Genomic DNA, 25,539 nt, shown 5'->3' with positions numbered 1-25,539 from the left:
TTTTAGCAAAAGTCCCACATGCTGGTCAGAAAAGTAAAAGCCCATGGGATCCAAAGAAAAGTGGCAAGTTGGATCCAAAATTGGCTCAGAGGCAGGAAGCAAAGGGCAATGGTCGACGGAAGTTTTTGTGACTGGAAGGATGTTTCCAGTGGGGTTTCGCAGGGTTCAGTACTGGGTCCCTTGCGCTTTGTGGTATATATCAATGATTTGGACTTCAATGTAGGGGGCATGATTAAGAAGTTTGCAGATTATACAAAAATTGGTCATGTGGTTGACTGTGAGGAAGAAAGCTGTAGACTGCAGGAAGATATCAACGGACTGGTCAGGTGGGCAGAACAGTGGCAAATGGAATTCAATCCAGAGAAGTGTCAGGTAATGTATTTAGGGAGGGTTAACAAGGCAAGGGAATACACATTAAATGGTAGGATACTGAGAAGTGGAGAGGAACAGAGGGACCTTGGAGTGCAGATCCACAGTTCCCTGAAGGTAGCAAGACAGATAGATAAGGTGGTTAAGGCGGCATACGGGATACTTTCCTTTCTTAGCCGAGGCATAGAATGAGAGAGCAGGGCGGTTATGCTTGAACTGCATAAAACACTAGTTAGACCACAGCTACAGTACTGTGCGCAGTTCTGATCACATGACAGGAAAGGTGTGATTGCACTGGAGAGGGTACAGAGGAGATTTACGAGGATGTCGCCAGGGCTGGAGAACTTCAGCCAAGAGGAAAGATTGGATAGGCTGGGTTTGTTTTCTTTGGAACACAGGCAGAGGGGAGACTTGATCGAGACGTATAAAATTATGAGGGCCCTAGAGTGGATAGAACGGACCTATTTCCCTTACCAGGAGGGGTCAACAACCAGGGGGCATGGATTTAAAATAATTGGAAGGAGGTTTAGAGGGGATTTGAGGAGAATCTTTCTTCACCCAGAGGGTGGTGGGGGTCTGGAACTCACTGCCTGAAAGGGTGGTAGAGGCAGAAACCCTCACCACATTTAAAAAGTACTTGGATGTGTATTTGAAGTGCTGTAACCTACAGGGCTACGGACCAAGAGCTGGAAAGTGGGATTAGGCTGGATAGCTCTTTCTTGGCCGGCGCGGACATGATGGGCCGAACGGCCTCCTTCTGTGCCGTAAAGGTCTATGGGCTAGACTTTCCACTCTGCTGTCTTATCGCCCAAAAAATGGGCGATGTTCCATATCCCAGCCTTACCAATCGCTAGCTCATTGCCCATTTTTTGGATGGCGATTTTCCACTCAGCGATAGGCCAGCAATGTCAAATGGGCGATGCAAAAGGTCAGCGATGTGACGCTTGGCCAAAGGAACGGCCAGCGATGAGGAAGGCAAAAGCTTCCCTAGCAACGGGCTCCTGCGCATGCAATTTTTTCCCCCGGTTGACAGCATTTCGTGCATTTCGGGAGGTCAGGGGTCATCCACACATGCGCAGCATGGTCGATTGTGGTGGGGGGAGAGAGGAGAGATAAAGGAGAGAGCTGTTGGAGTTAGAGGGAGGGGATTCGTGGAGTTTTTTGCCGTTGGAGATTTGGATAAAGTGTTTTTTGCCTTTGGAGAGTTGGAGATTTGGATAAATTGTAGCGATGTCATCATCATCATCTGAGCACGTGGATGGGGGTCGGAAAAGGGCAAAGCCGTTTTCGGATGAGGCCCTCGTCGAGGAGGTCCACTCCAGGTGGGCAGAACTTACCCGGGGTGCCAAGGGAAAACCTCCACCCCGGGCGTACAGGAGGCGAGGGGGCTCGACCAGTGCCAGAAGCACTGGAACAGCCTTGTGGCGTCAGCTAGAGTAAGTATAGATTTTATATTGTAGATTGCAATTAAAACTGTAATAGTAATTCTCCTGGTTTGAATAAATTTTGTAAATTCATACATACATACGCATATATACATATGTAGATAGAAACATAGAAAATAGGTGCAGGAGTAGGCCATTTGGCCCTTCGAGCATGCACCACCATTCATTAAGATCATGGCTGATCATTCCTTCAGTACCCCTTTCCTGCTTTCTCTCCATACCCCTTGATCCTTTAGCCGTAAGGGCCACATCTAACTCCCTCTTGAATATATCCAATGAACTGGCATCAACAACTCTCTGCGGTAGAGAATTCCACAGGCTAACAACTCTCTGAGTGAAGAAGTTTCTCCTCATCTCAGTCCTAAATGGCTTACCCCTTATCCTTAGACTATGTTCCCTGGTTCTGAACTTCCCCAACATCGGGAAGATACTTCCTGCATCTAACCTGTCCAGTCCCGTCAGAATTTTATATGTTTCTATGAGATCCCCTCTCATCCTTCTAAACTCCAGTGAATACAGGCCCAGTCGATCCAGTCTCTCCTCATATGTCAGTCCTGCCATCCCGGGAATCAGTCTGGTGAACCTTTGCTGCACTCCCTCAATAGCAAGAACATCCTTCCTCAGATTAGGAGACCAAAACTGCACACAATACTCAAGGTGTGGTCTCACCAAGGCCCTGTACCACTGCAGTAAGACCTCCCTGCTCCTATACTCAAATTCCCTATCTATGAAGGCCAACATACCATTTGCCTTCTTCACCACCTGCTGTACCTATACATAAGAACATAATAAGAACATAAGAATTAGGAACAGGAGTAGGCCATCTAGCCCCTCGAGCCTGCTCCGCCATTCAACAAGATCATGGCTGATCTGGCCGTGGACTCAGCTCCACTTACCCGCCCGCTCCCCATAACCCTTAATTCCCTTATTGGTTAAAAATACTATTCTATCTGTGATTTGAATACATTCAATGAGCTAGCCTCAACTGCTTCCTTGGGCAGAGAATTCCACAGATTGACAACCCTCTGGGAGAAGAAATTCCTTCTCAACTCGGTTTTAAATTGGCTCCCCCGTATTTTGAGGCTGAGCCCCCTAGTTCTAGTCTCCCCAACCAGTGGAAACAACCTCTCTGCCTCTATCTTGTCTATCCCTTTCATTATTTTAAATGTTTCTATAAAATGTTTTCATCCTTCTGAACTCCAACGAGTAAAGACCCAGTCTACTCAATCTATCATCATAAGGTAACCCCCCCATCTCTGGAATCAGCCTTGTGAATCGTCTCTGTACCCCTTCCAAAGCTAGTATATCCTTCCTTAAGTAAGGTGACCAAAACTGCACGCAGTACTCCAGGTGCGGCCTCACCAATACCCTCTACAGTTGCAGCAGGAAAATGAAGGATGTCACACGTAGGCTTAATTGTGCTTTGAAGGTCAACCAGAGGTGCAAGTGGAGGCCACACAGGAGGAGGAGGAGGAAGAGGAGGAGGAGATGGATACGACCGAGCCGGAGGAGGAGGAAGAAATGGAGGAACCACAGAGGGGGATGAACCTGCGGCCATCCTGGAAGTTGCTATTGCGACTGAAGAGGCACCGGGACCAAGAGGCTTGCAGCCGGCAACACCAAGGCGTGTTATAGTGCGCACACCGACCCCATGGAGGTCGAGTCAGCGAGCTCAGCACTCGCCTGTAGCAGATGATCGGATAGAGGGCTTGATCTCCCTGTACGAGGAGACGGCCGCGATAAATCGCGAGGATCTCCAGCAGTTCGGGCGGCAATTTTCCCGGGTGTCTGCTGCCCAAGCGGAGGCAATGCAGCAGACGCTGGAGGAGATGAGTGCACAGGCCACCGCCACCGATGCCTTGCGGTATGCGTTGCTGGCTGAGCACGGTGCTGCACCCCAAGGTGCCGTGATCGATCGAAGCACAACCCCCAGCACACAAGACAATCAGGAGGAAGCACTTCCTTCTGACTTGGAAGACGATGCCTCTGCCCGTGTTTCATCTTCCCCTCCAACAGCCGATCGTGCCACCATCACCCCCACCACGGCAGGAAGTCTTGCCGTTGCCTGCCCGCGTTGTCTCGGTACCGGGGAACCAAAACGTACGGGTGGGGCTAGGACACGGTGGGGGGTTCTCGGATCTGGAGGGAAACGTGGCCGCAGGTAGGAAGGGGGATAATCTTGGTGTTCATGTTTTTCTTGTTGTTCTTGTTATTGTTGCGTTGCGTTGCGGGGGGGGGGCGGGGGGCTGGGTGTTTAAAATTGAAATTGTTAATAATAAAGTTTTGTTGAATCTTACAGTTGTTGTGCATTGTCTTTTAATAACCTAAGTAAAGTCAAGTTAAAACATTAATGCAACTGTTGTACATTTAAATATAAATATAAGTATAAATGTGAGTGGATCTATCAGTAAAAGGATGTTAAAAGCCCCTTGTTTTAGCAGCCTTTTCCCTTCCTGTGACGTTCAAAATGGTGAGCGTAGTGATGAGTTCTGTGAGGAAGGCCAGGAAAAAGCAACTATTCTCCAGCGATGTTCTCAGTGAGCTATCAGCCTGGCGATGTGCCGAAAGTTAAGCTGGACGATGAGCGGGCGATCACCTCAGCGATGTGAGCCCAAAGTTAGGCGGATAATTTTTCGGCGATGCTCCAGCCTGAATTTCCACTTTTTTGTCAAAAATGGGCGATGAAAGGCCGTTTTGGGCGATATACGGGCGATGTGAAGTGAAAAGTCTAGCCCTATGATCCTACGGGAGGACTAAACGGAGATCCTGACCGGGAACCAGTGAGTGTGTAAACCGGGCACATTTCCAAACGGCCGGCATCAACGGAAGCACCAATGGGCGACACCTCTCCAAAACCACACGGGCGCAGAAAATACCACCGGCAAGAAAGGTCGGCAGCCAGAGCAACTGGCCACAACCACTGTCCGTGCCCAGCCTGGACCTAAAGATCGGCGTGTTGGCCAAGCACGAGATGGTCCTCAACTTAAACCACTGCCCACAGCTTCCCCGCCCCCCCCTCCCCAGTAGCGAAAGATTAATCAAATGGGACTGCTATTGATTTCTCTGCACATTCATTTAATTGTGTCCAGAAAATTGCCAATTGGAACTGTTCTCACGAGCAGTTTGCTTGCCCATGCTGGTCCTGTGACAAGCTGCTGGGAGGCCTGTAGGTGCGAGTGGGGATTGTAGACGGAACAGCATCATGTCGGCTACTCACCTCATTACTTCACAGGGACACAGGAGCGAGCCGACGGTTTAATGACGATTCGCTGCCTGTAAAGTTGAAGGTGGCAGGGAAGGGCTGTATTGATGCATGATTGGCCACACGCAAAGGCCAGGTTGGAAGGAATACGGCCTAGGATGATGGAAAACTACCACCCGTACAGGAATGTTCGACAGTTCAAGAACTTCTGTAACTGTCTTCAGCCTTACAGTAAAAGACTTGAATTTCTATAGCGCCTTTCACGACCTCCAAACGTCGCAAAAAGCTTTTCAGCCAATGAAGTACTTTTTGACGTGTAGTCACTGTTGTAATGTGGGAAACAAGTCAGTCAATTTGCACACAGCAGGATCCCACAAAGAGCAATGTGATAATAACCAGATAGTCTGTTTTTGTGATGTGGATTGAGGGATAAATATTGGCCACCACACCGGGGATAACTCCCCTGCTCTTCTTCAAATTAATGGCCACGGGATCTTTTACGTCCACTTGAGAGAGCAGACGGGGCCTCGGTTTAATGTCTCATCCGAAAGACGGCACCTCCAACAGTGCAGCACTCCCTCAGCACTGCACTGGAGTGTCAGGTTGGATTTCAAGTCCCTGGAGTGGGACTTGAACCCACAACGTCCTGACTCAGAGGCGAGAGTGTTACCCACTGAGCCACGGCTGGCACCAGGCCGGGAATGCTACCCAACTCCCAAAGATCACCAATGACCCCCCCCCCCACCACCAAACGAAAGAGACTGTTTGAACTCACTTGTCACCTCAGCTGATCCGAAGCTCGACTGTCCAAACGGATTCTTATTGGCTGCCTCCTGACTCGGCTTCCGTCCCAGTCCACTGAAGAATCCCGTCGCGCTGGTTGTGGCACCAAACACCGCTCCTGAACCCAGGGCCTGCAGAGACAAGGCGGAGCGAAAAGTCAGCAACGCCCTACGCACACACAGTCTAACAAAACTACTGTAGCACGTCGAGCAACAGCAACCTGCACTTATATAGCGCCTTTGTCATAATTTCAAAATTCTCATCCTTATTTTCAAATCCCTCCATGGCCTCACCCCTCCCTATCTCTGTAATCTCCTCCAGCCGCCCCCTCCCCCTCCTCCCCTCGATGTCTGCAGTCCTCTAATTCTGCCCTACTGAGCATCCCTGATTATAATCGCACAACCATTGGTGGCCGTGCCTTCTGTTGCCGAGGCCCCAAGCTCTGGAACTCCCCGCCTAAACCTCTCTGCCTCGCTCCTTACAACCTACCTCGCTGACCAAACTTTTGGTCACCTGCGCTAATTTCTACTTATGTGGTTCGGTGCCAAAAATTTTCTATCGCATAATACTCCTGTGAAGCACCTTGGGACGTTTCACTACATTAAAGGCGCTATATAAATACAAGTTGTTGTTGTTATAGTAAACCGTCCCAAGGAGTGAGTATCAGACAATAATTGATACTGAGCCACGTAGAGAGACATTAGGACAGGGGACCAAAAGCTTGATCAAAGAAGTAGGTTCTGAGGAGCAACTTAAAGGAGGGGAGAGAGGCAGAGAGGTTTAGAGAGGGAATTCTAGAACTTAGAGGCCAGACAGCTGAAGGCACGGCCACCAATGGCGGAGTGATGAAAATTGGGGAAGTGCAAGGGGCCAGAATTGGGGAAGTGCAGAAATCTCGGCAGGGTTGTAGAGCTGGAGGAGATTAGAGATAGGGAGGGGTGAGGCCACGGGAATGGGAAGATGAGAATTTTGAAATCGAGGCGTTGCCGGACCGGGAGCCAATGTAGGTCAGCGAGCACAGGGGGTGATGGGTGATGGAAGGAAGACACAAATAACCTTCCGGAAATACTAGGGGACCGAGGGTCTAGTGAGAAGGAGGAACTGAAGGAAATCCTTATTAGGTGTGAAATTGTGTTAGGGAAATCGATGGGATTGAAGGCCAATAAATCCCCGGGGCCTGATAGTCTGCATCCCAGAGTACTTAAGGAAGTGGCCCTAGAAATAGTGGATACATTGGTGATAATTTTCCAACAGTCTATCGACTCTGGATCAGTTCCTTTGGACTGGAGGGTAGCTAATGTAACACCACTTTTTAAAAAAGGAGGGAGAGCGAAAACGGGTAATTATAGACCGGTTAGCCCGACATCAGTAGTGGGGAAAATGTTGGAATCAATTATTAACGATGAAATAGATAGCAGCGCATTTGGAAACCAGTGACAGGATCGGTCCAAGTCAGCATGGATTTATGAAAGGGAAATCATACTTGACAAATCTGGAATTTTTTGAGGATGTAACTAGTAGAATGGACAAGGGAGAACCAGTGGCTGTGGTGTATTTGGACTTTTCAAAAGGCTTTTGACAAGGTCCCACACAAGAGATTAGTGTGCAAAATTAAAGCACATGGTATTGGGGATAATGTAATGACATGGATAGAGAACTGGTTGGCAGACAGGAAGCAGAGAGTCGGGATAAACGGGTCCTTTTCAGAATGGCAGGCAGTGACTATTGGAGTGCCGCAGGGCTCAGTGCTGGAATCCCAGCTATTTACAATATATATTAATGATTTAGATGAAGGAATTGAGTGTAATATCTCCAAGTTTGCAGATGACACTAAACTGAGTGGCGGTGTGAGCTGTGAGGACAATAAGAGGCTGCAGGATGACTTGGATAGGTTAGGTGAGTGGGCAAATGCATGGCAGATGCAGTATAATGTGGATAAATGTGAGGTTATCCACTTTGGGGGCAAAAACACGAAGGCAGAATATTATCTGAATGGCGGCAGATTAGGAAAAGGGGAGGTGCAATGAGACCTGGGTGTCATGGTACATCAGTCATTGAAAGTTGGCATGCAGGTACAGCAGGCGGTGAAGGCGGCAAATGGTATGTTGGCCTTCATAGCTAGGGGATTTGAGTATAGGAGCAGGGAGGTCTTCCTGCAGTTGTGCAGGGCCTTGGTGAGGCCTCAACTGGAATATTGTGTTCAGTTTTGGTCTCCTAATCTGAGGAAGGACGTTCTTGCTATTGAGGGAGTGCAGTGAAGGTTCACCAGACTGATTCCAGGGATGGCAGGACTGACATATGAGGAGAGACGGGATCGACTGGGCCTGTATTCACTGGAGTTTAGAAGGAGGAGAGGGGATCTCATAGAAACATATAAAATTCTGACAGGACTGGACAGGTTAGATGCAGCAAGAATGTTCCCGATGTTGGGGAAGTCCAGAACCAGGGGACACAGTCTAAGGATAAGGGGTAAGGCATATAGATGAGGAGAAACTTCTTCACTCAGAGTGTTGTTAACCTGTGGAATTCCCGACCGCAGAGAGTTGTTGATGCCAGTTCATTGGATATATTCAAGGGGGAGTTAGGTATGGCCCTTACGGCTAAAGGGATCAAGGGGTATGGAGAGAAAGCAGGAAAGGGGTACTGAGGTGAATGATCAGCCATGATCTTACTGAATGGCGGTGCAGGCTCGAAGGGCCGAATGGCCTGCTCCTGCACCTATTTTCTATGTTTCTATGGGACTTGGTGCGAGTTAGGATACTGGGCAGCCGAACTTTGGATGAGCTCAAGTTCACGGAGGGCTGCAACGACAACGATCCTTCCTACTTTGGAGGAACACCCCTCCCCCGCCCACCACCCAGCAGCACCTTCCTCCAGCACAGCCACCGATGGAGAACTAGCTCATTAGTGAATGTGGGTACAACCTGAAACAAATACGCTTCACTGGTGTTTAGCACAACGCCGAACAAATTACTTTGGACCTGATTACGTGCCGAGCTGCTTTCGGTTAACACGAGTGCGAGTTGTGAGGAAGGGGCATAGGAACAAGGGGAGGCCAGTCCACCCCTCGGGTCTATTCCAACATTCAATAAGATCACGGCTGATCTGTACCATAACTCCATTTACCTGCCGTGGTTCCTTAAAAGTCTTGCATTTATATAGCGCCTTTCACGACCACCGGATGTCTCAAAGCACTTAACAGGAAATGGAGTGCTTTTGAAGTGTGGTCAATGTGTGCACGAGCAAGGACACCGGGGATAACACCACTGCTCTTCTTCGAAATAGTACCATAGGATCTTTTATGTCCACTTGAGAGGGCAGACGGGGCCTCAGTTTAACGTCTCATCCGAAAGACGGCACCTCCGACAGTGCAGCACACCCATAGCACCACACTGGAGTGTCAGCCTAGATTTATGTGCTCAAGTCCCTGGGGTGGGAATTGAATCCACAACCTTCTGACTCAGAGGCGAGAGTGCTGCCCATTGAGCCACGGCTGACACTTCAATCTTAATCTTTATTTAAATAACCTTTAATGCCATAGCCTGATGAATCTGTGCTGCTCGCCCTCAAAGGCTGCTATATCCTTCTTGGAGTGTGGTGCCCAGAACAGTCAGCTGTGGCTCAGTGGGCAGTACCCTCGCCTTGGAGTCAGAAGATTGTGTGTTCAAGTCCCACTCCAGAGACTTAAGCACATAAATCTAGGCGGACACTCCCAGTGCAGTGCTGATGGAGTGCTGCACTGTCGGAGGTGCCATCTTTTGGACGAGACGTTAAACAGAGGTCCCGTCTGCTCTCTCAGGTGGACGTAAAAGTTCCCACGGCATTATTGTGAAGAAGGACAGGGGAGTTATCCCCGGTGACCTGGTCAATATTTATCCCTCAATTAACATTAAAAAAAACAGATTATCTCGTCTTAATCACATTGCTGTTTGTGGGAGCTTGCTGTGTGCAAATTGGCTGCCGCGTTTCCCACATTACAACAGTGACTGCACTCCAAAAAGTACTTCATTGGGCAGTATAGTGCTTTGGGAAATCCGGTGGCCGTGAAAGGCGCTATTTAAATACAAATCTATCTTTCTTTTAATCGTTCAATCATTGGCGGCCGTGCCTTCAGCCGCCTGGGCCCTAAGCTCTGGAATTCCCTCCCTCAACCTCTTTATCTACACAATTTACTGTGCCATTTAACTTGGTGTTGTCAACAAAGCTGGAAAGACGGCTCTCCATTTCTTCGTCCAAATCATTTATACATGTAGCGAAAAGCTGAGGCCCCATTACCGATCCCTGGGGGACACCACTCGTCACATCTGGACAAAGGCGACAGGAACTCGCCCCAGTACGTGTATAGTGGCAGGTAACACGTGAAAACACAAGATTCCTGCTCCACCACTCAACTCTCTGCGCTGAATGTGAGGAAATACAAAGACAATAGGGAAACTCACAGGGGAATTGGCAGCAGTGGCAGTAACGTGTTTATCAGCTGCCTTCACCAAGGGGACCAGGGTATTATTACAATTCAAACAGATGTGATGAAGGTCTTGCAATGAAAACAGCAGACGCTGGAAAAGTACTAAGCGGGCCAGGCAGCATCTGCAGCTCGGTGACCTTTCATCAGTACGGGAAGATTAGAGGCAGGGGCAAGGGGGCAAAAAGACTAGATTTATATAGCGCCTTTCACCAACACCACATGTCTCAAAGCGCTTTACAGCCAATAAAGCACCTTAGAAGTGTAGTCACTGTTGTAATGTGGGAAACACGGCAGCCAATTTGCGCACAGCAAGCTCCCACACACAGCAATGTGATGAGGACCAGACAATGTTTTTTGATTGAGGGATAAATATTGGCCAGCACAACCTGGGATAACTCCCCTGCTCTTCTTCGAAATAGTGACATGGGATATTTTACGTCCACCTGAGAACAGACAATGTCTCGGTTTAATGTCTCATCCGAAAGATGGCACCTCCGACAGTGCGGCGCTCCCTCAGTACTGCCCCTCCGACAGTGCGGCGCTCCCTCAGTACTGCCCCTCCGACAGTGCGGCGCTCCATCAGCACTGCCCCTCAGACAGTGCGGCGCTCCCTCAGCACTGCCCCTCCGACAGTGCGGCGCTCCCTCAGCACTGCCCCTCAGACAGAGCGGCGCTCCCTCAGTACTGCCCCTCCGACAGTGCGGCGCTCCCTAAGCACTGCCCCTTCGACAGTGCGGCGCTCCCTCAGTACTGCCCCTCCGACAGTGCGGCGCTCCCTCAGCACTGCCCCTCCGACAGTGCGGCGCTCCCTCAGCACTGCCCCTTCGACAGTGCGGCGGCGCTCCCTCAGCACTGCCCCTCAGACAGTGCGGCGCTCCCTCAGTACTGCCCCTCCGACAGTGCGGCGCTCCCTCAGCACTGCCCCTCAGACAGTGCGGCGCTCCCTCAGCACTGCCCCTCAGACAGTGCGGCGCTCCCTCAGCACTGCCCCTCAGACAGTGCGGCGCTCCCTCAGCACTGCCCCTCAGACAGTGCGGCGCTCCCTCAGCACTGCCCCTCAGACAGTGCGGCGCTCCCTCAGCACTGCACTGGAGGGTCCGCCTGGATTTTGTTGTGTTCAAATCCCTGGAGTGGGACATGAACCTACGGCCTTCTGATTCGGGGGCGAGAGAGTGCTACCCACTGAGCCACAGCTGACACAGAGTGAGAGTGAGGGGGATAAGAGCAAAAGGGAAAGTCTGTGATAGGGCGCAAGGCAGGATTGATTAAATGACAAAAGGGAGGATGGTGCAATAGTAGTAACGGGGCAAGTAAAAGAAAAAAAGATGGGACTGGAGGAGGTGCAAATGGTCACAGCGGAATAGCAGAGGGGGAGGGAAGCATGGAAAATCTGTCAATAGGGAAAAGGCTCCCATGGCCTGGGAATGTGGTGGAGAAAGGTGGGTTCGACCCCAGGGGTGCAGATCACTGCAGCGTCCATCTTTCTCTGTCGGCCATCCTGACCTGATAATGAAACCAGGGGCTGCAGGTCACATTCGTTTAACCTTGAGCTTCGAGGTTGCAGACGATCCCAACATATTGGATGAGGGATATTTCTACCGAATGGGCAATGCAGTGTGCTGGAGGACTGGAAGGATGAAGACAATTGTGACTTTGCATCGAAACAAGAGATTTCAACCACAATTTAAAATCACGACAGGGTTTGACAAGGTAGACGCGGAGAACATAAGATAAGAAATAGGAGCAGGAGTCGGCCATTTAACCCCTCGAGCCTGCTCCGCCTTTCAATACGACCACGGCTGATCTGATCATGGACTCAGCTCCACTTCCCTGCCCGCTCCCCATAACCCTCGACTCCCTTATCGTTCAAAAATCCATGTATCTCCGCTTTAAATATATTCAATGACCCAGCCTCCACAGCTCTCTGGGGCAGGGAATTCCACAGATTCACAACCCTCAGAGAAGAAATTCCTTTTTAAATGGGCGACTCCTTATTCTGAAACTATGCCCCCTAGTTCTAGATTCCCCATGAGGGGAAACAGTCTCTCTGCACCTACCCTGTGAAGTCCCCTCAGAATCATATGCAGTACGTTTCAATAAGATCACCTCTCATTCTTCTAAACTCCAATGAGTACAGGCCCAACCTGCTCAACCTTTCTTCAGAAGACAACCCACTCATCTCAGGAATCAACCTCGTAAACCTTCTCTGAACTGCCTCCAATGCAAGTATATGCCTCCTTAAATACGAAGACCAAAACTGTACGCAGTACTCCAGGTTGTGCCTCACCAATTACCCTGTACAGTTGTAGCAGGACTTCTCTGCTTTTATACTCTATCCCCCTTGCAATAAAGGCCAACACACCATTTGTCTTCCTGATTACTTGCTGTACCTGCATACTAACTTTTTGTGTTTCACGTACAAGGACCCTCCCTGTATCGCAGCATTTTGTAATCCCTCCCCCATTTAAATAACAATTTGCTTTTTTATTCATCCCACCAAAGTGGATAACCTCACATTTTCACCAGGCGTTTTTTTTTTGGTTTTGTTTGGACGGGATCTTACCTGACCAAATACGCCGGCGTTGGAAGGCTGACCAAACACGGGACCCGACGAAGAGCCACCAAAACCTGCGAAGGATTTAAAAAAAAAGGAAGATCGTTGGCGAGATGCAACAGCGCTCACCCGCCGGACAAAGACAACGCACTGTATCAAACGTCACGCAAACTGGACCAAGAGATGGACCGCTACTGCTTCAAGCGCCGTCTCCTGTTATCCACTTCGAGGAAGTAGAATTTAAAAGAAATCAGAACATTTACTACACCATTCCTTTTCACAAAGGCAATCGGGTATATAGAATCATCGAATCAGGAGGGGGGCCATTCGGCCCATCGTGCCTGTGAAAGAGCTGTCCAATTGGTCCCGCTGCCCACCTGCTCTTGCCCCATAGCCCTGCAATTATTTTCCATTTCAAGTATTTATTTCATTCCCCTCTGAACGTTATTATTGAATCAGCTCCCACCGGCCTTTCAGGCAGTGCATTACAGATCCCAACAACTCGCTGTGTGAAACAAATTCTCATTTCGCCCCCTGGCTTTTTTTTAAAAAAAAAACAAAAACAATTCTCTTCGACCTGTGTCCTCTGGTTACCGATCCTCCTGCCAGTGGAAACCGTTTCTCCTTATTTACTCTCGCAAAACACCATGTTTTTGAATCTCCCTTTAACCTTCTCTGCTCGAAGGAGGACAATCCCAGCTTCTCCACGTAACCGAAGTCCCTGATCCCGGGTGTCTTCCTGGTAAATCTCCTCTGCACCCTTTCCAAGGCCTTGATATAAGAACATAACAAACAGGAGCAGGAGTAGGCCATTCGGCCCCTCGAGCCTGCTCCGCCATTCAACGAGATCACGGCTGTCCTTCCACCTCAACTCCACTTTACTGCACTGTCCCCATATCCCTCGATTCCCTTACGATACAAAAATCTATCGATCTCAGCCTTGAATATACTCAACGACTGAGCCTCCACAGCTCTCTGGGGCAGAGAATTCCAAAGATTCACCACCCATCCTTCCTAAAATGCAGCGCCCAGATTTGGACACAATACTCCAGCTGAGGCCTAACCCAGTGGTTTCTAAAGGTTTAGCATAACAACTCGCTGCATAAAAGAAAATTCATCTTGCCTCGAGTTCTTTTGTCAATTATCGCTAATCTGTAATCTTAAATGGAAAACAAACTCAGAGCAGATCAGCAGCTCTGTGTGCGCTAGTACCGTGATGGCAGGATGCAGTACGGTGCGGACAGGCCGTACAGAAACGAATCCATGCCCTTTGCAAACTGAGCCCATCGATAGGCATTCATTTCACAAAAATGATTCGTAATGGCAGGACCTCCCAGTTCAACACTTGCAGGCAGATTTAACTGACCAATCTCTGCTTTTGTTGCATTGTGACCCATGGGAAATTCAGGAGATGAATGACAATGTCAGCCGTGGCTCAGTGGGTAGCATGCTTGCCTCGGAGTCAGAAGGCTGTGGGTTCAAGTCCTCACAGACAGTGAGAGAGCGAGAGCGAGAGCGAGACACAGAGACACAGAGAGAGAGACACACACACACAGACAGAGACACACACACACACAGACAGAGACACACACACACACAGACAGAGACACACACACACACAGACAGAGACACACACACACAGACAGAGAGAGACACACACACACAGACAGAGAGAGACACACACACACAGACAGAGAGAGACACACACACACAGACAGAGAGAGACACACACACACAGACAGAGAGAGACACACACACACAGACAGAGAGAGACACACACACACAGACAGAGAGAGACACACACACACAGACAGAGAGAGACACACACACACAGACAGAGAGAGACACACACACAGACAGAGAGACACACACACACACAGACAGAGAGACACACACACACACAGACAGAGAGACACACACACAGACTAGGTAGAATTAGAAACAAAGTTGATCACACACAATATAGGAGACTGTGGACATAATTCCATACACACTTGGAAGGGGGAATGAATTGTTTTTAAATGGGGAAAATGTGCAGATACAAGCTTGGGCTTCCCCACTGCTGCAAAAACAAGAGTGATCTACCAGGTCGGGTCTTCGTCGCCCCAACAGTACTCGCCTTTCACGCCTTGCTGAACCTGACCGTAGCTTGACGCATTCTGAGCAAACCATGTGCACAGGCCGAGCTCATCAAAATGCCCCAGGCGGGGTGCTGCTGTCGGTGCCACTGTGCCCATGTCACAAAGCCCCAGCGCCTGTACCATTGTGCCCACTGATTTGACCTGAAACTAAACTAAAACCAATCATTTTAACACTAACCCTGCCTCTCGCTCCACTCCACTCCACTCTCCCATCGGGGAGGAATGGGCGCGATTCGTAAGTTATCTGCTCAAGATGTGACATTTTCATGTGGTGGTGGGGCGGTGGGGGGGGGGGAGGAGAAAGAAAACGGACACACACACACACACACACACACACACACACACACACACAAAGACCAGTATGAGGATCTAGTCAGCTAATGCAATCCAGGCAGGCTACAATCCTGCAGCGTGTGGAAAGCTAGTGGGGGAGGATTAAGAAGACAGCAGGAAAAGTACCTTTGAGGTGTTGGGGGTACCAAAGCAAAGGAATGAGCAGTCAAAGTGGTATTACAGAATGAGCAGCCGACAGGAACCTCACTGCCTGTGTCTTGCACCAGTGGAACATCTCAACAATGGTTGCCAGAGGAGGTCTCCTCACATCACCGCTGTCAATTCGAGCACGTTTCAAAGTTGAGATCAAAAACACTTCCCTCATCATTCTTCACCAGCACCAAGTCATACCGTTCCCCTTGCCCCTTGAAGAGTCCCAGTCAGGTCGTTAAATACCCATTTAAACTTTAAACGCCTGGGCACGACAACAACAACTTGCACTTATATAGCACCTTTAACGTAATAAAACGTCCGAAGGCGCTTCACAGGAGCAATTATCAGGCACAATTTAACACCGAGATAAGGAGATATTAGAGGTAGGTTTTAAGGAGCGTCTTAGAGGAGGAGAGAGAGGTAGAGAGTTGGAGAGGGCTAAGGAGGGAATTTCTTAGGGGCAAAACGGCTGAAGGCACAGCCGCCAATGACGGAGCGATTGAAATTAGGGATGCGCAAGAGGCAGAATTGAAGTGGGGCAGAGATCTCCGGGGGGGGGTTGTAGGGGCTGGAGGAGATTACAGAAACAAGAGGGGGGAGGCCATGGAGGGATTTGAAAACAAAGATGAGAATTTTGACATTGGGGTCTTGCTGGACTACATTCAAGCTTTGGATTTAGCTGGATTCAATTCCCAAGTTATTGTGCTAATGGGGCACCTTTGCCTCTTAGTTAGGGCTGAAGGAGACCAGGTAACACCTTCGGGGCCCGTTCAATGCCCTGCACTTCCTCTCCATCACTGAAACGGACGATTTCCATCATGCAATATTGCTCAGCTTCATCCCTCTGCTGCTGAGCCCCAGTGTCAGCTGTGGCTCAGTGCGTAGCACTCTCGCCTCCGAGTCTGAAGCTCGTGGGTTCAAGTCCCCACTCCAGAGACTTGAGCACCAAAATCTAGGCTGACACTCCAGTGCAGCACTGAGGGAGTGCTGCACTGTCGGAGATATTGTCTACCGGATGAGATGTTCAACCGAGGCCCCGTCTGCTCTCTCAGGTGGACATAAAAGATCCCATGGCATTATTCCGAAGAAGAGCAGGGAGCGTTATTCCCGGTGTCCTGGGCCAATATTTATCCCTCAATCAACATAACAAAAAAAATTATCTGGTTATTATCACATCGCTGTGTGTGGGAGCTTGCTGTGCACAAATTGGCTGCCACGTTTCCCACATTACAAGTGACGACACGCGAAAAAGTACTTCACTGGCTGTAAAAATCTAGCGACCTCAGCCTTGAATTATCTTGCCTTAGCTCATCCATGCCTTTGTTACCTCTGGACTTGACTATTCCAACACACTCCAGGCTGGCCTCCCACATTCTACCCTACATAAACTGGAGATGATCCAAAACTCAGCTGCCCCGTGTCCTAAATCGCAACAAGTCCCGCTCACCCCTGTGCTCGCTGACCGAAGCAACGCCTCGATTTCAAAATTCTCATCCTTGTTTACAAATCCCTCCATGGCCCTCGCCCCTCCCTATCTCTGTAATCTCCTCCAGCCCCACAACCCCCCCCTCACCCCCGGAGATGTCTGCGCTCCTCTAATTCTGCCCTCCTGAGCATCCCTGATTATAATCGCTCAACCAGTGGTGGCCGTGCCTTTATTGCCTGGGCCCCAAGCTCTGGAACTCCCTCCCTAAACCTCACCACCTCTTCACCTCTCTTTCCTCCTACAAGACAATCCTCAAAACCTACCTCTTTGACCAAGCTTTTGGTCACCTGCGCCAATGTCTACTTATGTGGCTCGGTGTCAAATTTTTGATATCACAATACTCCTGTGAAGTGTCTTGGGATGTTTCACACCATTAAAGGCGCTATATAAATACAGGTTGCTGTTGGAATACACTCAACTTCCTATTTCAGAGCCAACCGCAGAAACCAGTAACTCTGGCTGACCAGATGAATACTGGAATCGAGCAGAGCAGCGGACGGCACTACGTGATCGGAGGTGCAGCTGCCGGTGAATGTAAACACTACGGCATCTCCGCGCAAACAGCAAGATCCCACGGCAACGATCAAAAACGTAAATCGCCAGACAGGCCAATGTGCACGGAGGTGACTCACACTCAACCACCTCTCAAACAAAAATCCCACGTGGTGCACCAAGAAATGACTTATGCCTCCCGAACCGGTCGCAGGAATCGCAAAGACCTCGGTAACCGTGTATTTAAAACACTGCCATTTGAAAAGCGATGACAGTATTAACAGAGGGGATTATGACCTGGAATAGAAATCAAAACAATCGCCTCTTTTACAACCCCGTTTACTGCCGGTGGGATGAATGTGATGCACAAGTCCCTGGCAACTGGCTCCATTTGTACACAATCAGAGAATGATACAATGCAGAAGATTCAGCTCTTCGTGTGCTGGCTCTTTGAAAGAGCGATCCAATTGGTCCCACTCTCCTGCCATTTCCCCTATAGCCCTGAACATATTTGAGTATATACCCAATTCCCTTCTGAAAGTTACTATTGAATCTGCTTCCATCACCTTTTCAGACAGCGCGTTCCCGATCACAACAACTCGCTGCATTAATTTGTTTTTCCTCATCTCCCTCTAACTCTTTTGCCAACATCTTCACATCTGCATCCTCTGGTTGCCGACTCTTCAACCAGTGGAAAAGGTTTCTGCTTATTTACTCAACCAAAACCCTTCATGATTTTGAATACCTTTCCTTCTCTATGGAATCATAGAAATTTACATAGAAGGAGGCCATTTTGGCCCATCGTGTCCGTGCCGGTCCAGCCCGATAGTAGCCACTGGGAAAGTTGTCGCGAGAGTTCTCCTCAACCATCTTCTCCCTGTGGCCGAGGAGCTCCTCCCGGAGTCACAATGCGGATTTTGTTCCCTACGGGGCACAACAGACATGATCTTTGCAGCGCGACAGCTACAGAAAAATGCAGGGAGCAGCGCCAGCCCTTATACATGGCCGCTTTTGACCTTACAAAGGCCTTTGACACGGTCAACCGCGAGGGTCTATGGAGCATCCTCCTCCGTTTCGGATGCCCCCAAAAGTTTGTCAACATCCTTCGTCTGCTCCACGATGACATGCAGGCCGTGATCCTTACCAACGGATCCACTGCTGACCCAATCCACGTCTGGACCGGGGTCAAACAGGGCTGCGTCATCGCTCCAACCCTCTTCTCAATCTTCCTCGCTGCCATGCTCCACCTCACAGTCAACAAGCTCCCCGCTGGAGTGGAACTAAACTACAGAACCAGTGGGAAGCTGTTTAACCTACGCCGCCTCCAGGCCAGATCCAAGACCACCCCAACCTCTGTCGTTGAGCAACAGTACGCGGACGACGCCTGCGTCTGCGCACATTCTGAGGCTGAACTCCAGGATATAGTCGATGTGATTTACTGAGGCATACGAAAGCATGGGCCTTACGCTAAACATCCGTAAGACAAAGGTCCTCCACCAGCCTGTCATCGCCGCACAGCACTGCCCCCCAGTCATCAAGATCCACAGTGCGCCCCTCAACACCGTGGACCATTTCCCATACCTCGGGAGCCTCTTGTTAACAAAGGCAGACATTGATGCGGAGATTCAACACCACCTCCAGTGCGCCAGTGCAGCCTTCGGCCATCTGAGGAAAAGTGTGTTCGAAGACCAGGCCCTCAAATCTACCACCAAGCTCATTGTCTATAGGGCTGTAGTAATACCCGCCCCTCCTGTATGGCTCAGAGGCAGGGACGATGAACAGAAGACACCTCAAGTCGCTGGAGATATATCACCAACGATGTCTCCGCAAGATCTTGCAAATCCCCTGGGAGGACAGACGCACCAACATCAGCGTCCTCGTCCAGGCTAACATCCCCAGCACTGTAGCACTGACCACACTCGATCAGCTTTGCTGGGCAGGCCACATAGTTTGCATGCCAGACACGAGACTCCCAAAGCGAGTGTTCTATGCGGAGCTCCTTCACGGCAAATGAGCCAAAGGTGGGCAGCGGAAACGTTACAAGGACACCCTCAAAGCCTCCCTGATAAAGTGCGACATCACCACTGACACCTGGGAGTCCCTGGCCAAAAAATGCCCCAATGGAGAAAGTGCATCCGGGAGGGCGCTGAGCATCTCGAGTCTCGTCGCCGAGAGCGTGCGGAGGTCAAGCGCAGGCAGCGGAAGGAGCGTGCGGCAAACCAGTCCCTCCCACCCCTTCCCTCAACGACTGTCTGTCCCACCTATGACAGAATCTGTGGCTCTCGTATTGGACTGTTCAGCCACCAAAGAACTCACTTCAGGAGTGGAAGCAAGTCTTCCTCGATTCCAAGGGACTGCCTATGATAATGATCCAGCCTAACCCCACTTTCCAGTTCTTGGTCTGCAGGTTACAGCACTTCAGGTGCACATCCAGGCACTTTTTAAATGTGGTGAGGATTTCTGCCTCTATCACCCTTTCAGGCAGTGAGTTCCAGACCCCCACCACCCTCAGTGAAGAAATTTCCCCTCAAATCCCCTCTAAACCTCCTACTAATTACTTTAAATCTATGCAACCAAAAGCTGGAAAGTGGGATTCGGCTGGGTAGCTTTTTGTCATACGGCGTGGACACGATGGGCCGAAATGGCCTCCTTCCGTGCTGTAAATCTCGATGATGCTATGGTGACCGACCCTTCACAAATCTGTGTCGAGTTTCTGATCAGCTCACACTTGTCCAAGTGCTCAGTCACTCTGCCTCCGATGATAAGATTCCAGTAACTTCCCCACAATTGATGTTAAACTGACAGGCCATTACCAGATTCCTCCCTTCTTCAATAATGGAGTAATATTTTCCAATTCAAAAGGCAGAATTCCTGAATCAAGGAAAATTATGAGTAATGCCTCTGTAATTTCCACACCCATTTCTTTTAATATTCTGGGGTGGAAACCATCTGGTCCTGGAGATTCGTCTATCTTAAGTCCCACTACTTTCCCCATTATTTTTTGTTTACATACTAAATCCTCATGACTTATTTTTAGGTTAGTTTCTGTCGCTGGTATTTTGTTCTCTTCCTCCACAGCGAAAACGGATACGAAGTAATCATTTAACAAGTCTGCCATTTCCCCGACTGCTCTTTCAGCCTTAAGCTTTCAGATACCAGATGCCATTTCCTTCACGATTCAATGCCAATGACCATCTGTGGTTCAATCAACAGTGGCTATGCCTCAGAGAATAAATGGATTTGTGGGTTTAATCTGTCCGTATGGTTATTCTCCTTGCACAACACTATGCGACAATGCACTGAACTGCAGTGAAACAGCAATGGGTGCCAGCCATGCATCATTACAAATGAACACCAAACGCGACTATCTTGACTGATTGTACATTTGACACTGAGAATATTGTAGCACTGGGGCTCCCTCACTAATGGGAGAACTCAACCCTAATGAATCCATGCTGCAGCTGATGAGTGCATGCCCCACGGTCCATGTCCCATATTATTCCCCGGGAGCTTTATGTTTGCAGTCCTGGAGGTTATTTTAGGCTGCCTCCAGCGACACAATCTATCCGTGGCATTGACAGGTTTGCCCTCGAATCCTTCACTAACTTGATTAACCGGGCCATTAACCAAACACCACAAGGAATGGATTAACCAGTCATCATCAGCCATGATCTTATTGAATGGCGGAGCAGGCTCAAAGGGGCCAAATGGCCGACTCCTGCTCCTATTTCTTGTATCATTCATCGCAGCTGTTTGTGGGACTTTGCTGTGTGCAAATTGGCTGCAGTTTTTTTCCCCCCCACAAGACAGTAACTACGCTTGCAAAAATAACTCATTAGCTTTGAAGCACCTAGGGACTCCGAGGCCATAGAGCCTTCACGCCTGTTTTGCCATTCAATTAGAGCACAGCTGATCTCTATCTTAACTTCAAGTACCTGCCTTGGCTCCATAACCCTCGAAACCCTTATCCAACAAATCTCACTAGATTTGTTTGTAAATTTTCAATTGACCCCCCCCCCCCTCCCCAGTTTTGTTTTGTTTGGGGAGGGGGGACGGGGGCAGGGTGGAGAAGAGAGTTCCAGATTTCGACTACCCTTTGTGTAGAAGTGAAAGGCCCCATACTAAACACGTGCTTTCTTTCTTTCACTGTCTAAAAAGGGACAAAGTTGGCAACGAGATTGGTGCCGAAACGCACAAGCCTTACCTGAAGGTTGCCCGAAGCTAAATCCAACCGACTGGGCTGACACTGTGCTGGTCCCAAAAGCTGGGGCTTGTCCGAAGCCGTGACTCGGTGGAAATGACGGCAAGCTGTGCTGGGCGAAGAGCGCCCCGCTGGTGACAGGCGACTGCCCGAACGAGAAGGAGTTGGCACTCACGGTGCCGGTGGCTGTGCTGAAGGGAGTGTTGCTCGGCACCTGGGGGGCAGGGGCAGCGGGCTGCCCAAAGGCTGGCGTCGAACCAAACGCCGGCTGCCCGAAGCTGAATTCACCGCTGGAGGGCTGCCCGAAGCCCGCGCCGCCGCTCGGCTGGCCGAAGGCGGGCTTTCCGAAACCACCGGCGCCGAAGGCGGGGGCGGCGATGCTGCCGGGCGTGCTTGGCGTGAAGACGGAGGGCGAGGACGTGGTCGCGGCGGCCGCCGCTGCCGGCTGCTCGAAAGGCGGAGCTGGGGCGGCGGCGGCGCTCGCGGGTTGGCCGAAGATGGGCGCGGGCACGGGCGCGACCGCGGGCTCGGATACAAAGAGCGAGGACAGGGAGGGCTGAGATGCAGCGGTGCCGAATGGCGATGGTGCGGCGGTGTCCGAGGGTGGGCGGCTGCTGCTGGCCAACTCGGAGGCGGTGGGAGCAGGGAGGGCGACTTTGGCCGAGGCTGCCGAACCAAAGCTGGATTCGGCCGAGGAAACCATCCGCACTGCTTCACCCGGCGAGCTGGGCCGTGGACTGGCCGCGGCGGCGGTGGGCAGTGGAACCGTGCCGGCGGGCGCAGTTCCGGATTTGACGCTCCCCGGCGAGGCGGACACCACCGACGCAGTCGAGCTCTGCTCCGCCATCCGTTTCTCGGAAGTGATGGAGGACAAGCTGGTCTCCCCGGTCTCCTTCCTCTCTTCGGGAGTGGGCGGCTTTGTGGCGTCGGAAGGGACGGTGGGGTCGGCAGCTGCCGGTCTGGTGGGGGTCGACGCGCCGGAGGGGGGTGAACCTTGGAGAAGACTGCCGGCCGGCTCCAGCTTGGAAGCCATGCTAGTCTTACTGGCCGCCGATTGTCGACTGCTGCTGGCACTGGCGGTCTCGGCGTTGGACGCGGGGAGGGAGGGAGGCAACGCTGCGGCCGGTTTGGGAGCGCCGGCATCGAATGAGGCTGCCGCTGTTTCTTCCGCAGATTCGGACTTCCCCAGTGAAACGGCGCTCCCGAAGGGGAAGGTTGCGGGAGGGGCTGCTGACGTTTTGGCCGCTGGTGCAAAGGTGAAAGCGTCCAGCGAAGATTTATCCGGCTTGGGCAGGTCGTCGGTCTGACTGACCACGAGCCCGGAGAAGCTGCCGATGGTGACTCCTCCAGCGCTACCTGGAAAGAGACCGCTCTCGCGCCGGGGCTGCGGTTCGGGTTGCGGTGGCGGCTCGAACTTTGGCTGCTGCGGCGCCTCGGGCTGCGTTTGTTGCGGCGCCTCGGGCTGCGTTTGTTGCGGCGCCTCGGGCTGCGTTTGTTGCGGCGCCTCGGGCTGCGTTTGTTGCGGCGCCTCGGGCTGCGTTTGTTGCGGCGCCTCGGGCTGCGTTTGTTGCGGCGCCTCGGGCTGCGTTTGTTGCGGCGCCTCGGGCTGCGTTAGCTGCGGTGGCTCAAACTTCGGCTCTGGGGCTTTCGGCGGCTGGGTCGTGGCCACTGGAGTCCGAGCCTCGGGTCGGGGCGGCTGGGTCTCTGACTTGCCGCCGGCTGTTGCCGCAGGGACGGCAGGCTTGGGAGGTGACGCAGTCGGACACGTCTTGCTCCCCGGCAGGTCGGTTTGCGAATCCGTCGGCAAACAAACACTATTGCTGGTTGCAGAAGAGGAGCTGGAGCTGGATCTTGGGCTGCTGAATGAAAAAGGAACATCAGCTCCCGGTCCAACGTCCGCCAAATTGGGCGCTGCGAAGCCGGAGCCCTTTGTACTTCCGGGAGTTCCTAAAGGACAGAAGAAGAGGTTCAGAAACAATGGACTGGCAGAAACCTGGAAAAGTTCAATTAAAGCTTTGGTACAGAAAGCATTTCTTTTGGTGTGAATACATTGTGCGGCCGGAGGGGAATTCGGAAACGGAGGGCGGGGGGAGAATCCAGTTGTCGTAGTCCATGTTGGAACAAACGACGTAGGTAGCTGAGGGATGAATCAGGGGTTAAGAGCTAAATTAAAAAGCAGGACTGTTAGGGTAATAATGTGTGGATTATTGCCCAAGCCATGTGCATAATGGACAGAGAGTTAATACTTGGTAAAGGGCCGGTGTGGGAAAAAGGGGTTCCTTTTTTGGGACACTGTCACCAGTACTGTGACAGGAAGGAGCTGTACTGATGGGACAAGTGTCCTAGTGGAAAGGGTAAATAGGTTGGTGAAAAAGGCTTTAAATTAGTAAGACAGAGGAGAGGGATCTACAACAAATGAAACAAGCCTAAATATAAACAAAACAGAAAAGGAGAGCATAGGACAGACCAAACTGAGGGAGGACATAAATGGGCAGGGAATAAATAGTGTTTGGAACAAGAGTGTAAAAAGATGGTTAAGAGAGGAAATGCTATTATGAGTTAAAACTGTCTGTACAGCAATGCACACAGCGTCCATAATAAAACAGGGGAACAGGAGTCAATAACATATTGTGAGGAACCAGACATAGTAGGGATTACTGAGACATGGCTACAGAAAAATCAGGACTGGGAATTAAACATTGCAGGGTATAACATATTTAGAAAAGACAGAGGGGGAAAAAGAGGAGCTGGAGTAGCTGTACTTATTAGAGATAACAATGGCAGTAGAAAGGATCAATCACACTAACAGGGGTAGTCGACAGACCACCTAATAGTGTGCAGGGAGGTGCAGAAAGAAATCTGCAAACAAATTAGGGAAATGAGTAAAAAAAACATAGAATAATAATTTCAACTACCCCGAAATTAATTGGCCAAAAAAGGTAGGTAAAGGGGAAAAGGGCGATCGAGTTCCCACAATGTATACAGCACTCCTTTCTAACCCAGTATTCAAGAAGCCCAACAAGGGAAGATTCGCTATTGGATCTAGTAATGGGGAAATAAACCAGAGCAGATAAGAGAAGGAAAAGATGAGAAACATCTAGGCAACAGTGCCCATAATATAATATGGGTTACGGTAATAATTGAGAAGAACGTAAGCATGACAAAAAAAACAGGGTCAATAGATGGGAGAAAAGATGATTTTGAGGGGTTGAGAATAGAACTTAGGAAAATAAAAGAACAATCGTAAACATTTAAAACGGTGTTCAACCGAGTACAGGAAAAATATATTCTGCTAAAAAACAAGAACAAACTAAACACTAATGAGGCACTGTGGCTGAATAAAGACACAAGGGAAAAATTAAGGGTAAGGAAAGAGGCATACACTAAGTACATGGACAGCAGGAGAGAGCATGACAAGGGAGAATACAAAGAGATTCAGAGAAGTCAAAAAACCAATTAGGAAAGCGAAGAAATTAAATATAAACATAAAACAAGACATTAAAATATTCTATAGGCACATAAAAAAAAAAGTAAAGTCGGGATGGGAATAGGATAAAAGGGTGGGCAGGATAAAAATCACAGGCAGCGATAGAAAAATGGCAGAAATATTAAATAATTATTTTGGTTTAATGTTTATCAGGGAGATAGATTAGGTGGACATGACATCGGAAGATGAGATTAGAATTGACATAACCGCATTTAAAATAAAAATATAAACTCAGAGGATAAAATGCCTGGTCTGGATGGATTGCATCTGCATATTTTAAAAGAATCTAGGGAAGAGAAAGCAGGATCACTATTACACATGTCCAGGGAACTATAGTCGAGTCAGCTTAACATCGGTAAGCAAAATAATGGAATCCCTACTAAAGGAGAAAATAGAAAAAAAACAAAATTCTAATAACGAATAGTCAG

General features: G+C 50.0%; 1 protein-coding gene across 1 annotated transcript in view; it reads right to left on the bottom strand.

Moving 5' to 3' along the window:
* Window positions 1-25,539, bottom strand: part of LOC139233074 (nuclear pore complex protein Nup214-like) — a gene marked incomplete at its 5' end in the record, with an annotated part of 130,875 nt that overhangs the window by 35,427 nt on the left and 69,909 nt on the right. The window contains 3 exons of the mRNA XM_070863594.1: window positions 5,792-5,930; window positions 12,828-12,892; window positions 21,628-23,571. Coding sequence (XP_070719695.1) covers window positions 5,792-5,930; window positions 12,828-12,892; window positions 21,628-23,571 — 2,148 coding nt within the window. The remainder of the gene's footprint in view (window positions 1-5,791; window positions 5,931-12,827; window positions 12,893-21,627; window positions 23,572-25,539) is intronic.

Source organism: Pristiophorus japonicus, chromosome 20 (assembly GCF_044704955.1).
Source record: "Pristiophorus japonicus isolate sPriJap1 chromosome 20, sPriJap1.hap1, whole genome shotgun sequence".
Taxonomy (NCBI): domain Eukaryota; kingdom Metazoa; phylum Chordata; class Chondrichthyes; family Pristiophoridae; genus Pristiophorus; species Pristiophorus japonicus.
Note: the sequence above shows the minus strand (reverse complement) of the source record. Positions and strands in the feature narration are given on the sequence as shown.